The sequence below is a fragment of the Aphelocoma coerulescens genome, chromosome 2 (assembly GCF_041296385.1).
Source record: "Aphelocoma coerulescens isolate FSJ_1873_10779 chromosome 2, UR_Acoe_1.0, whole genome shotgun sequence".
NCBI lineage: Eukaryota > Metazoa > Chordata > Aves > Passeriformes > Corvidae > Aphelocoma > Aphelocoma coerulescens.
In genome coordinates this window covers 164016492-164033812 of record NC_091015.1, presented here as the reverse complement: position 1 = coordinate 164033812, position 17321 = coordinate 164016492, and the positions used below count along the sequence as shown (strand labels likewise).

Sequence of the window (17321 nt, the reverse complement as noted above, 5' to 3'; positions counted from 1 at the left end):
GATTTCCAAATGGGGAGTTTTGGCTAAAATAACAAGGTATTTTAGAGCTGTGCTCATTTTCTGATATACCAGTAAAGCACATCAGAAAACTAACACAGCTCAGCAATATGTGGGGCAAAATGTGCAAAGGTAAATCAATGTAAACGTGATGGGATGAAAGTGAAGGCAATCCCAGCTCTGCACTTGGCTGAAGCTGGACCCAGGGCTGCCAAAGCTGAGTGTAAGGAGCAACAGAAGCAGTAGAAGTGGCACCTTGGTTTGTTATCCAATATTTCCTTTAGTTTAAAACCATTACCCCTTGTTCTATCACTACAAGTCCTGCTAAAAAATCTGACCCCATCTTTCTTATACGCCTCTTTTAAGTGTTGAAAGATTGCTTTGAGGTCTCCCAAATGCATTTTCCTCTCCAGGGTGAACAATTCCTGCTGGTTTGTTTTCTGAAAATAGCTTCTAAATGAGCATGAGCATGAGCAGGCTTCTAAACATATGTGCAGGTGTCATTGCTGGTGGAGGCATTAAATAAACTTCTAATATGTACAGTGTTTTTTGGGAAAAAAATTGTTTAGGTGAAATTGTGTGTGGGTGAGGGAGATGTGTATAATTTCTGTTATTAGTGCTGAGCAGTTGACTGCTATGGAACCTGTGACACACACTCCCTGTGAGCTAAGATTTCTGGAGCATGATTAAAGCTTTTGTGCTCCCACTCATGTCTGTGAACATTATTTCTGTCACTAGTTAAAAAATAACTTCTGTAGGTTGAACCTCATGGACCACATTGCTTTGTTGGGAGATGCTCATTGCTCTTCTGGTGCTTTGGTTTCTTAAACTGAGGATGTCCTGAGTGTCCCCCAGCTTTGCTTTTTGGCAGAGATTCTAGATTTCCTTGTTTAAGTATGGTATCACTCAAAAACTTGCATCTGGGACTGGAGAATTTGTAATAAGATCTGTGCAACTCTATAGGTGAAAAGAATCAATGTATCTGTGGCAAAATAAACATTTTAAAGTCAATGGACTGGGTTAACTTGAAATACAAGACTCTTCAAGGGACTCACCAAAGAGTGCTCTGAACAGAAAATGTGAAGGTTGCAGGTGTGATAAAATTATACAGGTTATACTAGGAAAAGTGACTTGGAAAAGAATTTATTAATCACACTAAATCATCTTGAGGTGAACTTCTGCTGCAGTGCTCTGGGAAAAGGGCAAATGTTACCTTTGTGTATAAAAAGAGAAGACAAGCAAGAAGATGGTAAATTAATAATTTATTATGAATGTAAAGTCTAATTGTATCTTGAAGTGACAGTCCATGGCAAAATGGGTATTCTTGCACACTGAGCATTCATGCATCCTATGATTCTACCCAAAACATGTTTGAATCACCTCCTTTGTGAAAAACTTACTTTTTTCCTTATGTTGTATATAAAGCTCTGTACCTCTGCATTTTCCCTTGAGTAGCCACTGAGATGGACTCGTCACAATTTCCCATATGTACAGGCTGTCCTGGTGGTTTTTGCCCCCTAGTTTGGTTTTTGAGTAGGATCTCAGCATATTCTCTGAAGTAACCTTCTAGTTGTGTGCCACATGTCTCAGTCATACTCCTTTAAAAGAGGAGCACTGGGAATTGGGGAATTTTTCTTTTTTCTCATAGGCAAAAGTGAATTGATGTTCCAGGTTTATCATGTGCAGGAGGCTGTGAGATTCCTCTGAGTGCTCTACACACCCAACTCCACTCCTTTGGATCATCCTGCAGGGCCCTGGGACCAGCAACAACCATCAGTGCTGGGTCAGGACAGAGCCCAGGATGGGAAATGATCCAGGGGTGATTCCTGACCAGCATTTCTGGTTCTTTTGGGATGTTCCAGGAGCAGAGAAATTTGGTGGGTTTTGTCCCTTAATGCTCAGTGTGAGCAGCATCAGAATGAAGATCAGGTTTGCACCAGGTGAGCACCTGATTCCTTCACTTGAGGCTCCCTGGAAAAGATGAAATCATTTCAAAGTAACAGAGGTTTTTACCTTCTTCCACTCTATTTTTACTGTTTATGTTTTGTGATGGTCAATCTTCTCAGTCTTTTCCTGGGGAGATTCAGACAGCTGGAGCAATAACTAGGCATGACTGTAGAATTGAGTTTTTTGGTCTTATTTGTTACATCTGGCACAAAATTCCATGTTTTTAATTTGCATATATATGTTTTCTTCTGAACTTCCTGCCATATGAAGGCAATAATGAATTACTCAAATGAGCAGCTGAATATGAACATATATATTTTGACATTTATTTCTCTGATTATTACTATTCCACTGAGAGAGAGGTAGGAGGTACAGAATGGCATTATTTTGGATAAAGAGACTTTTGAAATGCTTGTGTAGTTCAGCTGCGATGAAGGGAGGATAGTTAACTCAATCTTTAAGTATTACTCTACTTAGGCTTTTCCAAATTTCCTAATGAAAGACTATTGATTAATGGTCTCTTATGCCCCTATGAAAATTGGTGTATTAATAAAGTAGGCTAACTATTATTATTATTATTATTATTATTATTATTATTATTATTATTATTATTTTAAATTTCTTATTTCTTTAGGTAGCTAACATCTCTGCTGCATGGTGATTGCCATGGGAATCCAAATTATTTAAATGGGCAAGTAAAAAAAGAGGCAAGTTGAAGTTAATTGTTCTGCCTCTTCATTTGCAGTTTATGGTTTTCAGATTTGGAGTTAGGAATTAAAAAGCTATATGCCCAGCACGCATAGTATAATCACATTTAAGCAGAAGATTTATGTAGCCAACTATCTCTTAGCACACTGCTCCATTTTCAAATATTACATTATATCCAGTGGAACGATTCTTTCCTGTTTTAACTTTTTATTGTCTGAAATGTTGTTGCTCAGATAAGTCTAAGCTGTTGAATATTGCAGACTTCAGCACTATAGTTTGACTTTTATCTCCTCTTCAATTATTTAAAATAAATAATTAAGTTCTAAATGCAAATTTTTAAATTTAATTGACCTTTCTCAAGATTAATGGAAAAATTTATCTTCTGCTCTGCATGGTTCAGATATTAAAGCCATTGTTTTTCTTTCTGCAGTCAGTTTCATGCCAGGAGGAGAGATCATTACTTGTGGGTCACTTGAGCTAAATTTTACAGTTGTATTTTATAGTAGTCAATGAAATACAGGTTGTACTTCTAAATCTGTGAAAGAATTACAGGTAAACACAAGGTATATATTAATTTGCACTGCTTTACATTATTATTACCAGCCAGTGGTACAAATGTATTCATCTCACAAGAGATTTGATTCTTCAGGTCCCTCTTTGCCTGTAAATTATTATATAGTGGGGCATCACTTCCAGTTTGGTATCAGCTGCAGGACTTGTATTTAGGGTGGAATTCAGGTGTGTACCTGAAACATAATGCTATATATTACTAGTGAGATTGCACAATGAAAGAATCAGACAAAGTTTTTAAAGGAAACTTGTGCTTTTATGCATTTCTTTCCCTCTTGAATGTGAGAACCAGAGTATCGTCCTCACTTCAAGGTTTCCTGAAATTTAAAATCATTGAGTGTACAGGGACTCTTCATGCACATAAGCATTCTGCATAAGTGGCAATAACATGGTCTGGCACAGGGTCCCTCCTGTCTACTTTATATGTGCAAGGAGGATGAACAGGAAGCATAATATTGAATAAAGTCTCCAACTGCCTCCTGTCATCTTCATTTTGGAAGCAGCTTGCAAACTCATCTGTGGATGATAGTATTTAAATAGGTAGTTAGCCATGAGGAAGAGTTTTTGGGTTCCTGTTATACTGTTTCTTCTTAAGGATAATTGAATAAGGACTCTCTCTATATTTTATTCTTCCAAGCTAAGCAGCAGTGTTTTATTTACTTAATGAAAGATGAAATCTACTTATGTTGAGCAGATTGCTGCTTTTCTTTTAATACCATGCCTGTTCTTAACCTTGTTTTATTTGGAGAGTATCACATAATTAATTTCACTTTATAGATTTATGCTCTTAGAAGAGGACATGTAATGATCTGAGATGTGTCACTGTGGGATGGGATGTGCCTGGGACCTGCCCACTGTCCTGCCAGGAACAAAGGCAGGAGTTTGCAGCACCCTCAGTGATGCTGCCTTACTCAATTTTTCATCTATTAATTTTCTCTGCCAGATGGCACTTCTGTGAAGCTGTCAGTGCTGCTCAGTTTAACTGGCACTGCTTTGGGAAAGGGGGATATGGAAGGCACTGGCTGGGGAGCAGTCATGATGTCGCTTCTGGAAGTTATTTTCCTCCATGCAAAGTCCTTTCTGCTGAGCATTTTTTTTGTCAGGGCAGGGTAGGATTTCCAGTAAAGTTGCAGCTCTTTTTATGAGAAGAGGTGAAATGAGCTGTCCAGTGCCTTTAGTAGCTCTACACTGTGACTTTAATAGGACTTCAGGTGACTGTCATTGAGATGGTGGCTGTGCCATCAGAAGGTTTGTCACTTTTTTGCCTGTAAGCCATCCTGACAGATGACGTGGGAGGATACCATGCAGACATATCATCAGCACTGCTGATGAGCTGACCTTCTCCTCTTCATCCATTTAATTTGTATTTGAATAATTTGCATCCCTGTAACGATGCTCAATTGTCTGAGGAGCTGTCACAATGGCTTGGCTCGTTTCGTGAGAAAACCCAGTAGTTTCAAAACACAATTGGTTCATTATTCATGAAAACTGTTGTTACTTTATTCCTCCTCCTGCTCAGACAAGGATGGCCAGAGAGAAACAATACCTGTTTTCCATTTGCAGGATTGGATATTTAATTTTTTTTTTTTTGCATAATGCAGTGTTTTCATACAAAGATCTCATTATTTATTGAAAACTCATCTAGTAGGAAATTTAGATAGCTCCCCACGAGGCAAAGAAGTTAAAATGGAATTCTAGTCCCTCTTCCTGGCACAAGTTTATTTCTAAACTTTTGAGTTTTAAGATCTTCTCTGTTTTCCCTGATACATAATTACTGTGAAGGGCAAGGAACAGGTGCCCTTGCACAACATGAACTGTCATTACCCTGGCTGTTTGCAATAAATTGAATGCCTGTTTCAAACTGAATAGTCTATTTTTACCTCTTCCTATATAGATTCCATAGATTCTTGTATATCACAACCAGCAAGAACAAATTTGGGGAGAAGTGGAGAGAACTCTTGACAGGAAACAGGTTGCAAAGTAACTGCAGAAGACAGCAGAGAATGACTTTTAGGGCTAAAATACATTTCAGTCTCACTATTCTGTTGCACAGCCCAGTGACAAAGTTGGTGATGTTGAAAAGGTTGCCTTTCACTGCCCTCTCCTTCTTCAGGGTGAGGTCCATGTGATCTCTAGAGATCATTTAAAAGTTGAAAAAAATACTTTTTTTAGTTGGTGATTGTAATTCATTGTCCAGCTTATCCATTTTCTCCTTCCATCAGCTGGCTCTGGGAATTGTTTGTCCACTCATTAACACCTCCCTGGTGAAATGCATCACTTGAGATGGGAGAAATCTTCAGATCTAAAAAGAAAGCAAAGAAGCTGGGTTTGAGTAGGGGTACATTTTTAAGGATGAATGACTGATTTAGGTTATGGTATTCATTTTTTGTTTGGATTCTTGTGCAAAGCCTTCCCATGTACTACGTGTTCCATAGGCTGAGGAATAAATACTGAAATAACGTTACAGATAAAAAATGCAGAGACAAAACTTGAAATGAATATTTTTAGCATAAGAGGAAGCAGAATATGGATGATAAAAGACAGATAAGTTTAACAAAAAGAGCAAGGATTTAATTTTGTTGTGCTTTACTTTGAGAGGAACTATAGGCTTGAAACATTTTATCTGTTTATTGCTTTCATATATCCTACCTACAGCTGTGTTCATAGTACTGTTCTGTGTGATATTTTTCTCTCTGTAGTTCTCTTTTACTCAGACTCTTCACTTTCTAGCTGGCAAGTGTGTTATGGTGGGTGTTTTTGTAACTTCTCATGTGACATGAGGTGCCACTGTGCTAAATACAGTATAAACATTATAAATAAAAACATGGTTAGAAGATTTGGAAACTTAGTAGAGCCTCTGAGTACTGAGAGCCCTGTTTACTAAAGTTTTCCATAACTTAGAGCTTAATAAAAGTTACTTCAAGAAGAGATGCACAATGAACAGTTATGAGCAATCTAGGCTGTATTCCTAAAGTTGATGTGGATATATTGGAGGCTGTTGGGGTACAAAGTGCTTACATGCATATTTAATTTCCAGACAAAAATTACCATATTGCCAGCAATGATCCTTCAACAGAGGAATGCAATCTGAATGCTGCAGTTGCATATTAAATATTGTTAGGCTGGAATATTTTTCTCAAATATCTATCACTTAGAAAAGTGCAACACAGTAATTAGATGGGAACTGTTTTCCTGGTCCCTTTGGAGATGGATTCTAAAGACTTCTGACTGTCCAGAAGCTAAGACAATTTATTAAAATATGGTTATAGGAAACTAACTGTATTTCTGTGAGAATATAAGCAGTATTCTGTATATAATAGAAATCAAGTCCTGGGTTTGCATCGGCTCACGTACCACAGAGGGATGATCTTGGAAACAAAGACAATGAAATTCAAAATACTCCAGTTGTGTCTTCCACATGCATTGCCTGTGCAAAATCCAGGAAACCCAACCTGCATTTGCAGAATCAAATCATACTTCAGTGCCAGTAAGAATTGATGTTGTTAGTCATAGTTTCAGGCCTGGTAATTTTTTTCAGAATCCACTCTTCAGATTGTATCTGGGTGTTTTTCATTATGGTCTTTATTTCTGGCTTGATTATGGCAGTTCCTGTGATACACTTTTGTAGCTCATGTTTAGCTTTTGAATATGCTTAGCACTTGATGGACTCTGCATGCAAATGAAGAACTTTTAATGATCTCTTGCTGCATTAAAAATAGCCAAAACAAAACCTTCCCTTGGAGAGGAACAGATTAATTCTGCTGCCTTTGGGATGTGAGGATCAGCAAAGATGCAGGCTGCAGAAGTGGTAGCTTACAGAAACCTTTGCCTGAGTGCTGTATTTGTACTTTTTAGTCATAAAATCATAGAGTGCTTGGATTTGGAAGGGACCTTAAAGGCCATTTAGTTCCAACCCCCTGCCATGGGCACAGCCACCTTCCACTAATGGTGAAGGGGGAACTTCAGAAGCTTCTTCTCAGATGTCAGTTTTTGCTCAGTCTTGATAAGGTCTGTTGAATTCATCTTCCCACAGGAAACATCACAAGCTCTAGATTGTTCCTTGTAATTGCCATGTATTTTCACCCAGTTTCTTTTAGGGTCAAGATTCTTTTAAATTAATGAGAATTATAGAAAATCTTTTCTGGTCTGGAGGGATTTCAAAGGTCTTTCTTGTTGACATTTGTTACTGGTATTTTCCTTTTGGCAACTCATAGAATAAGTTTCCCTCTTTATATGGAGAAATAGATAAAAGAATAATAGTAGTCCTGTGCTTTTGTGAAATGTCCTTCCCAGACCCCTTTTCAGTTTGTAGCTGCATTTCATCCTGAATGGTTTTCAAAGCTGTTGCTTGGTCTCCTTAAGTGCAAAGTCATCTCAAGAGCAATATATTTTAATTCTTCCCTAATTATTTTTCTATTTCAGACAATTCAGGAAATTAAAGCTGTTTTGGCAGCATAGTATATTAGATCTTCCATAACCACATTTCATGTGATGTGAGCTGGTCTAAATTCCCTTTTATATTAGATTAGTGATTCTAATTTAACATATCAGTATTTAGTATGCATTATAGTGTACTATATTTAATTTGATTACCTTTTATGCCTTACCGTACATTTAATAAAGCAATTATTTAACCATTTACTACCAATGAATTATACTGAGATATTGAAATTAATATTGTCTGTAATTCATGAAGATGCACAAAGCAGGAGGGAAGTGTCTTCTTAAAAAAAAAAATCAAGGGCCACATTTAGGCCCTACTTCTGTGGTTATTTTGTCTTTCCTTCCTGAGTTTTGCAAGGAAAAGTGAGGAAGTTGGCTTGTGAAATCAATGGACTCTCCAGGTGGTTACAGTTCACTTCAGGGATGCTTTCATATATAATATTCTGCTTTCCTTTATATGGGTTGGTATTAATAAGCAACTTTAATAGTATATTCATCAGCTTTTGGCCCAGTCTTGTTGCTTTTCTCAGCAAGTCTTGAGCACACCAGGAGCTTTCACCTACCAAGAGTGGAGGCAGGTGAACCTCTACAGAACCACACTAAAGTCATCTGCTTGCAACTGCAAAATAAATGTCTTATGCACCACTCACAAAGTCATTAAGATGTTGATTGATGATTTGTAAAGCATTTTACCATCAACAGGCTTAGACTTTTGTTTTCAGTAGAATAAACCATATGGTTTATGTATCAGTAATTACAGACTAGATGCCACTGAAGCCGAGATACTGATACTGTAGTGCCCGTGTTTGCAGTGCTCTGCAGTTTCTGCAGAAATAATATCATGAGAATGATGTTGGGTTTTTTTTTTCTTTCTTTCTTTTCCCTTGCTACAGCATAGCTATCCAAGTGGACAAGTTTAATTTTGAGAGCTTCCCAGAATCCCCAGCTGATGGGGCACAGTTGGCGAATGCAAAGCAGCTGGAAGAAGAAAGGCAACAAGCAAGAGGTCTGGAGATTAACAGCAAGCTGGATATTTGCTGGAAAATTATATCCTTTCATAAATACTTGCTTTAAAAGTATATAAATAGATGCCCTCTGATACATTTTATTTTATAATTCAACTCACTTCACAGCAGTGTTACTGAAAAGAAAAATAATTAGAACTATGAAGCTTATCATAATTATAGACTGTTTAAGGTTAATTGTGCTGTATATTATTTAGGCAATGCTTGGGTCATCCTATAATGGCTTTTTCTGAGTCACTGAGCATGTCATAAATCCTGTGTGTTTTTCCCAGCTTTTAGGGAACTGAGGAAGTGTAGTTAGGATTGATGAGTAGTAGATTCATGGGGTCACATTTTTCTATTCTCCCCCACCAAGTCACTGAATAATGAAGAAATTCATGAAGCTGGATTTGGAGAGTTTGCATATATTTAATTAAATTTGAGTAAATCAGAACATATTAGAATAATTTATTTACAAGTCCTCTTTATAGATTTAGTAATGTATCTAATCTTGGGTAGCTTTTTAAGGCTTAGACAGGGACTGTGTGATGACTTAGTCATTCTAAACATAAAATCCCCACAATAATTCTAAATGCAGTAAAATATTGCCTTATGATTATTAATAAGAAATTGCATTCAGTTTAGAGTTAAAATAAACCAATGGTGTTGCTATAAATTTTGTGATTTCTATAAAAAAAACTTGTGCTTGGCTTGTCAAAAATACACTTTCTCATGATTTTCTTCAGGAAACATTCTGTACAGCAAACGGTCCCCCAAGCCATGTGATGGTACTCAGCACTTCCCAGGAGATTTATATTTTTCACACAGATCATCTTCAAATTCACATGATAGGGGGTGGCAGAAGATGAGAGAAGAGTGGCAATCAAATCATGCTTTATCTGTTTGTACTTTTAATTGTACTTTTATCCAGTGATCTGAAGTGATGTTTCATTACTAATTATTGTGAGGAAGAGCTTCTTCACTGTGAGGGTGACTGAGTAGTGACACAGGATGCCCAGAGAGGCTGTGGAGTCTCCTTCCCTTGAGATATTCAAGGGCTGTCCTGGACACAGTCCTGTGCTCTGAGGATGCTGCTTGATCAGGGGGATGGACCAGACAACCTCCAGTGGTCCCTTCCAAACTTAACCATCCTGTGATTATTAAATCAGATCTGGATTTGTCAAAAGCAAGGCTTGAGACATAAATGAGATTCCTAGTGCCTGGTTCAGTCCAGATTCCCCAAGCAACATTTCAGAGAGAGCTCCTTCTATGCAAAAATGTCAATATTTAACCAGAACTCACTTAGAAAATGTCTGTTATGGAAGGATATAAATATTCTGTGATAGCACAGATGAATTCTTACACTGGAATTGAGTGCATAATTGTAATCATTTTGTCAAGGTGTAAAGATACATCCTCACTCCTTTCAGTTGCTGGGCAACACTGTTTACATCCATTCTGTGTTCTGGATTTAACCCCAGTTTTGATCCCAAAACCGTTGTGGCTGACATGAAAGTCAGTACCTTAGAAACCAGTAGAACAGTGCATGGATTCTGTGTGTTACATTCAGTGCAACCATTACTTTGTGTTTTTAATACTTGCTGTGATTGTTCTCTCTATTCCAGGAACTAAAACTAATCTAATTAATGAAAGGCAACAAGTTTCACATGTGCTTAAAAATCCTTGAAGAAATGTGTACATTCTTTTCCAGGTGTCATGTTCCAACTAGAATTAGTCTTTCCCGTGGAATTATAGAATCATTAATGTTGGAAAAGACCTCAAAAGACCTCCAAAATCACTGAGTCCAAACTTTGCCCAAACACCACTAGGTCAACTAAACCACAGCACTGAATGCCACACTGAGTCCTTTCTTGAACACCTCCAGGGATGGTGACTCCAGCACCTCTCCGGGCAGCCCCTTCTGATGCTTGACAGCCCTTTCCATGGAGAAATTCTTCATGATGTCCAACCTGAACCTATCCTGGTTTAATCCTTTTATTTGCAGCAACATTTAGATGTGAATCAGTAAATAAAAAAAAAAAATAGTCTTCTCTCCATTCTGGTAAGAAACTTGGTTTCTGAGATAATTTTCCCCCATCAGAGTAATTTGACACAGGCCAGCAGAGTTACTGATGGACAGACAGGCAGAGAAATGGATGGGTAGTTCAGCTGCATTAGCCTTGTTTTCCTTCAGGAGTCAGCCTAAGTGCACCCAAGAGAGCAAAAGTATTTGCAAAATTACAAAAGGGTAGAGTTACTGATATTTCCTGCTAGAGGAGGCCTTTTAGCAGTCTCTTGAATGGTAAGGCCAAGTGATCCCTTTGTTATCCATCATCTCTGAGCTACTTTGAACTCCCCAGATAACTTTTCTCTCCTGACTGTGTGCATGACATGGGAAAGTGATGGGCTGAGGTGAGTTAACATCATGGAATCTGCCCTGAGGTGTGATCCAAGGCCCACGTCAGATGCTTACACCAGGAATTGCAAAAGAATGTGGAGGGGAAATTAGAGTGTGCACAGGGAATTAGCAGGAAAGGAGACATGAGACAACTGAAAGCTTTTTGATCAAGGACAGAGTCATCCAACAGAGTGGGGAGCTGTGCATTTGGTACAGACCCCCAAACAAGAAGCAAAGCTGGATGAACTCTTCCTTTGACAACTGGAAGAAGTCTTCCAGTTGCAGGTTAGCTTATTTCTGGAGTACTCTAAGGACAACTTTGGTGTACAGGTGTTGGATGCTTTGATTTGGTATGTGCTGTGTGGGATCTGCTCCTTGAACAAATGATCCAGCTGCAGGGTTTAAGTTTGGTGTCAGCCTTGGCTGCAGTTGTCCTGAGATCATGGAGCTCAATATCCTGAGGGAAGTGAGGAGAGTAAGTGGCAGAATAATGACTCTGGACTTTAGCAGGGGAGACTTTGGGGACATGGAAGGCAGGATTGGAAAGGATGCTGGCCCAGTGGAGTTGCTGGGCCTCCAGGAGCAGCCTTCTCAAAGCCTGAGAGTTACAGCAGTCAGCAAAGTTCATCTGACAGCAAGGTGTGTCATGAGGGGACTGTTAAATTCCAGTTAGATACTAGGAAAATTCCTTTTCACAATGAGGGTGCTCAGGTACTGGAACAGGTTGTCCAAAAGTGCTGTAAAATTGGTGTCTTTGAAGATGTTAAAAAATTCTAGGCAATGCCTTGAACAACCTGGTGCAATTTCAGTATTTTCTGTGCTTTGAGCACAGGGCTGGACAGTGACTCTGGAATTGCCTTTCAATATAAATTATTCTGTGATTTGTGCAGTTGGGCAGAGGGCTGGGTCAGAGAATGACTTTTGAAAAGTAAACTCCTTTTCCTTCCCTATCTTCTCCCATCTCCAGCTTTGATTGCAGCCAGAGAAATTTTCTAATGTACTGTGAAGGAATTGCTATTTCAGTGAAATGAGACTGTAACATTTTGGTGTCATTTTCTTGAAAATATTCTAAACCTGGCCCAAACAACCTTTAAAAAAGTGAGACAGACTTCCAGTGCCACCTTAAATATCATGTTCCTTTTTTAACTTTTCTAATAATTGGACTTTTTTTCTTACTTCAGCCTTATTATCTGTGATGTATAGAAGTCTGTCCTATTTGCAATGTTTCCTTATATTTTTTTAATTGTATTTTCTGCCCCTTCCTCATTTTTTTGTTTTCCATATTTAAACCTAATTGCCAAAATTTCTTTCAAAGCACATTTTCTTTCAGTCATATTGCTGATGTTGTTCTGCAGTACAGCTCTATTTTTCTCAGTATGTGGGATCCAAGGCTGGAGGCAATACTGCAGGTGAGGTTTCTCACAGAAGAAAATGGTACCTTCTGGGTTTCAGAGATGATGTTTTCTCTGAGAACTATTGTCTGATTGATTTTTTTTTTGCATGTGGTCCAGCATAACTGACTGAATTATTATTCCCAACTTTCATTTATAGATTTGTTGATTTCTTCTAGGATGGTACTTGGAGCTTTTCTTCATTTCATCCCAGTGATCTTCGTAAGTTCCACTCATTTATTAGGTTTGTGAACACTGACATCTTTTCCAAATACATAAAAATTATGAATGTTTTTGTATTTCATCATCAAAGCAGCCAATCAGGATTTTGAAATTATTATCTATCAGACAGAAGCTTGAGTCATCTCAAGTGATTGCTTGACAGCAAATCACTGATAACTCTTATTGAAAATCGCTTTTCTGTGTCTATTCAGCTTTTGATGACTTTATCTTGATCATAATTATGAATCTTCAGTTATGACAATATTACATCTTGTGGAACTTCTGTACATCAGTAAAGGTTTCTTTACATTTCTATGCTGCTTCTTATTGTTTACAAAAATAACTATTATTTAAGACCCTACATAACTGTATATAATTAGTTTTAATAATAAAGTACCACAATAATAATCAAGCAGAAAGCTTAAAGTATGAATGCGGCAACTGCCGTAAGTAAAATGTGCAAATAATGCAAATTTATTTTTAATTAGAATAATTCTTACTTAGGAACATTTGTTGTTTTTTATGATTATGTGCCTTCTTCCACCTGCATTTATTTGCAAAGGACATATGTATTGAAAATATTTTTTTTTAGGATGGAAAATGTGGGATGCTGTGGGGAGAAAAAACATAAGTAACTTCCAGATAGAAGCCATTTTTAAAAACCTATTGTTTTTTTAAGCAGTAGATTTTAGGTAACAGACTGTGTTCTAATTGTGAGTACCCAGCTACACATGAGGCAATCAGAGTGTAAAAGACCAGAGTTTTCCCTGGGGAAATAACTAGTTCATTTGACTGTCATTTAGGTTTTTGGTATGAAACAGTTTATATCATATTCAATCTGTTGCTACAGAAATGTGAAATGAGGGTGTCAACTGTGAAAAATTAGGTTTTTAGGTTGTTTTTTGTTTTTTTTAAAACAGCATCTGGTGATTGTGTGTTTGTTGGCTCTGAGGCCCCCACTGAGGCTTATTTGATTGTGCAGATGAAAATATCTTGAACTGTTAAATATGAACTATTGTGCTGGAAGCTGGAAGTCAACTGTTTGAGTCCTGGCTGATGCCTGTGTTGATAATAACAAAGATTTGACTGTAGGAAATGAGGCCTGGGTCAGCAATCTGGTTCCTACAGAAGAGCAGGTTTGTGATGGCAGCGAGACCTCAGCAAAACATGTGGAGATTTGGTTAAGCAGATAGATTCTGCAAGGTCAAACTTCACCTTGGCAGTCTGTACTCGTGTTTATCTGGGCAGTCTTTTTCAATGAATTTTAAATCCTCGTTCTTACACTTGCGTCTTTTGTCAGCTTTGACTTTGAGCTAAGAATAAAAGGGTATCTTGGCAACCCCTGTTCAACTCCTTTGCTTTCATTGACTTTTAAAGGCTTTGTCTTAGGCAAACTCTGGAGTTAAGCTTTTCTCTCTCATTCCTTTGATATTTTCTTGCCACGTATTTTGGTTGCTTTTCATCTCCAAGATAATGAGTTTGTAGCAATTTTCAGTTTCATATTTTTCCTATAATGAACAATTTTATGTAGTTGTCTGATAATACGGTCAGGAGGCAAAGATCAGTGATATGGAATTCCATGATCCAGATCCCTCTGTAGGTCCATGTGAACACATAATTCCTTTATGTGTTTGTTGCTTTATGTTTCAACAAGTCCACTTCTTTGGTTGCATCTCAACCTTGCCTTTCCCTCCTTTACCACCAGACTCCCTTCTGCTGCTTCATTCAATGATCTCATTGGACAAATCAATTTCATTTCCTGAATACGAGTCAAATAATCTGTGCATGGCTGAACCATTTAAATGTTACATTTTGCTTTCACACAGAATGAATAATTGTGAAAATTGAAATTTCTCCTCAGTTCTACAATCCATGGCCATGTATCTAAAATAAACTAATATCATCAATTTGTTTGGCAAATAAACAAATAAGACCCTGAACCTCCAGCTTAACATACAATAACATTCACTGAGCTATTTCCTGTCTATAGAACTTATTTTGCCACAAGATGACAATAAGCTGTGTGCTAAAAATAAGCTTGGTGCTTGTGGTGGAATAAAGAAATTTATTTATCAAAAGATTTTGGCTGTAAAATCTTAAAGCCCCTTTGGGATATTACATAATTTTCTCTGTTAATCAATTTGGGTGTTTTCCTTGTGGGTTTCTTTTTTTGTTGTTTGTTTGTTTGCTTTTTTTTTTTTTTAAACATTTTTTAGCTTTTGCAAAGAGCCATTCAGTTTGATTGTTTTTTTCTTTAATGTGTAACCAAAAAACCACCAATAGTCTCACAGAATGGGTCAGGCTGGAAGGGACCACAGTGGGTCATCTGGTCCAACCTCCCTGTTCAGGGCAGGGCCATCCCAGAGCACCAGGCACAGGATTGTGTCCAGATGGCTCTGGAATATCTCCAGTGAGGGAGACTCCACACCCTCTCTGGGCAACCTGTTCAGTGCTTGGTCACTGCACAGTAAAGAAATGATTCCTCATGCCCAGGTGGAACTTCCTGGGCATCAGTTCCTGCCCGTTCCTCTTTCCCATTGCTGGACACCCAGAGCAGAGCTTGGTCCATGTTCTGAGCCCTCCCTGCAGACACTGAGAGGCAGGGATGAGGTTCCCTCTCAGTTGTCTCTTCTTGAAGCTGAACAGGTCCAGCCTCCTCAGACTTCCCCTGCAAGAGAAATGCTCCAGGCCTTTAGTCATATTTTCCTGTCCTCTGCTGGCCCTGCTCCAGGAGCTCCATGTCTCTCCTGTCCTGAGGAGCCCTAAATGGACACAACACCCCAGATGTGCCTCACTGCCTCCCATGGTTTTATGTTCTAGGGGGAATGTTCTACATCTGAATACATGGATCTGCTTTGGTAGCATTTACCAACAATAAAGAATGGAGAATCACCTGTTTTATAGTAATCTTATAGCGTTATTTGAGACATTAAGCTCTCCACGAAGCTTTAAACAGTGAAAATTTGTAATATTCCAGGCACCCCTGTGAGTCTGTTGTAAGTAAATTACAGTAAAGTTAGTTTAATGTTACAGTTAATGGCAGCCACTCTGTTTTAAAGCATCTTTTAAATACTGCCTTTTTTTTAGTGTTTTCTCTCACTTATAGTCCTTAGATTAAAGATGTGATAACAGAATTATTTATCTGCTGTTTCTGTGAAGTAATTCAAATTATTCTCTACCCTCTAGTGTGTTTCATGGAAAATATTGAGTTGTGCTGGTGTTTTGAGTCTTATTTTTCAGCAGCAGCACTCTTCTAAGGTGATACTCTGCTGCCTTCTGTTTTCCAAATAGATGCTTTTTTTTAATGGTGTTTACAGCTTTCAGACTCTTTGGGGTTTGTGAATTCTTTATTTGTGGTCTCTTTAGGAGAAAAAAAAAAAGTGCTACTTATGACATTTTTTCAGGGCATAATGAGAATATTTTAAAAAATAATGGCAAGAATCCTGTACTCAGTATTGATTTTCCTCTTCTATCATCTTTGAGCTCTTGAGTCTCAATCACTTTAGATCTGCTTTTGTTCTGAGCTTTGAAGACTTTTCTTTAAATCTCCTGGTGTCCCTGCAAGATTATGTCCTGTCATAGAAATTAGTTATCTGCAGTGCTTGTTAATTTTCTTTCAACTGACACAGGTGAATATATATTCAGCAGTCAGATGATGTTTGTCTCTTTCCAGAGTTTACAGAAAAGGGACTGATCACATTTAGAAGCTGTTTATAAAAGCTCAGATATTCTTTTATTTTTTCATGTATTTTTGAGGACCATGGTTCCAGTACTTTTGGAGTAGTTGCTTGAAATCTTGATGAATCTGACTAGGAGCTTATTCCTTAATTATGGTGGGACACATGGCTGGATACAAGATGGTGCTGACATCTGCATGTGCTTCCAAACCCTGTGAATTCAGTGTCTTTCTGCAGTCAGGGAATTAGAAAAAGGAAATCCAGTCTTCTTCCTGTTACAAATAAATCTAAATTATTTGTATAAAATAAATAAAATAAATCTTGATTGACTCATCACATGAAATTATTATTAATTTGTTTAAATGGGTAATACTGTCTTTGCATGACATTGGATATTGCCTATGCTTTTATTTTAGCACTTGTGTACCCTATTTTGAAACCCTTTTAAAAGAGATTGTTCTGTTCACAACAGTTTATTTCAGTGCTTCGCTGTCCTTAAGAGTAAAAACAATTTTCTCATTTTTTCTCTTTTCAGTCTGGGCCTGTTTCTGAGCTCATACAGGGCAGAAAGGGAAGCTTGCAAGTTCTGTGCCTGTGGTTCTGGTCTGATGTCTGCCCTCAGTAATGACACTGCACTGTCCAGCATCTGGTACCTCCATGGAACTGGGCCTAAGTCAGCAGTCAGGGCTGTCCTACCAGATATTTGTTCTGTTTTCTATTGCCCTGTCAAGTTTTAACCTTTTTGCTTTCAGATTGTTCCTAATTTATCATTCTGAATTCTCATCCATACTTAAAGGTTTTGCATTTTTTACCCTTGTGCTTTATTATGGTTCAAGTATATTTTACCTTTACTTTAACGCTCCTCAGTGGAATTAAATTTTTATATTCTTAAGATAACAACTGGTGTAACTTTTACTGCTTGTCAATTTATGGGTTAATAAACCATTTGTAACATTAACCTTTA

General features: G+C 37.8%; 1 protein-coding gene and 1 long non-coding RNA gene across 5 annotated transcripts in view; both read left to right on the top strand.

Annotated features, from left to right (window-relative positions):
* The window catches only part of TRAPPC9 (trafficking protein particle complex subunit 9), a 459459-nt gene that overhangs the window by 203333 nt on the left and 238805 nt on the right, over positions 1–17321 (top strand). For all 4 annotated transcript variants that reach the window (XM_069005535.1, XM_069005533.1, XM_069005534.1 and 1 more), the window contains one exon: positions 8559–8712. In XM_069005535.1, coding sequence (XP_068861636.1) covers positions 8559–8712 — 154 coding nt within the window. The remainder of the gene's footprint in view (positions 1–8558; positions 8713–17321) is intronic.
* LOC138106031 (uncharacterized) lies at positions 12383–17140 on the top strand. The gene is made up of 3 exons (XR_011148889.1): positions 12383–12476; positions 12619–12680; positions 16893–17140. It is a non-coding gene; the product is annotated as an uncharacterized lncRNA (long non-coding RNA).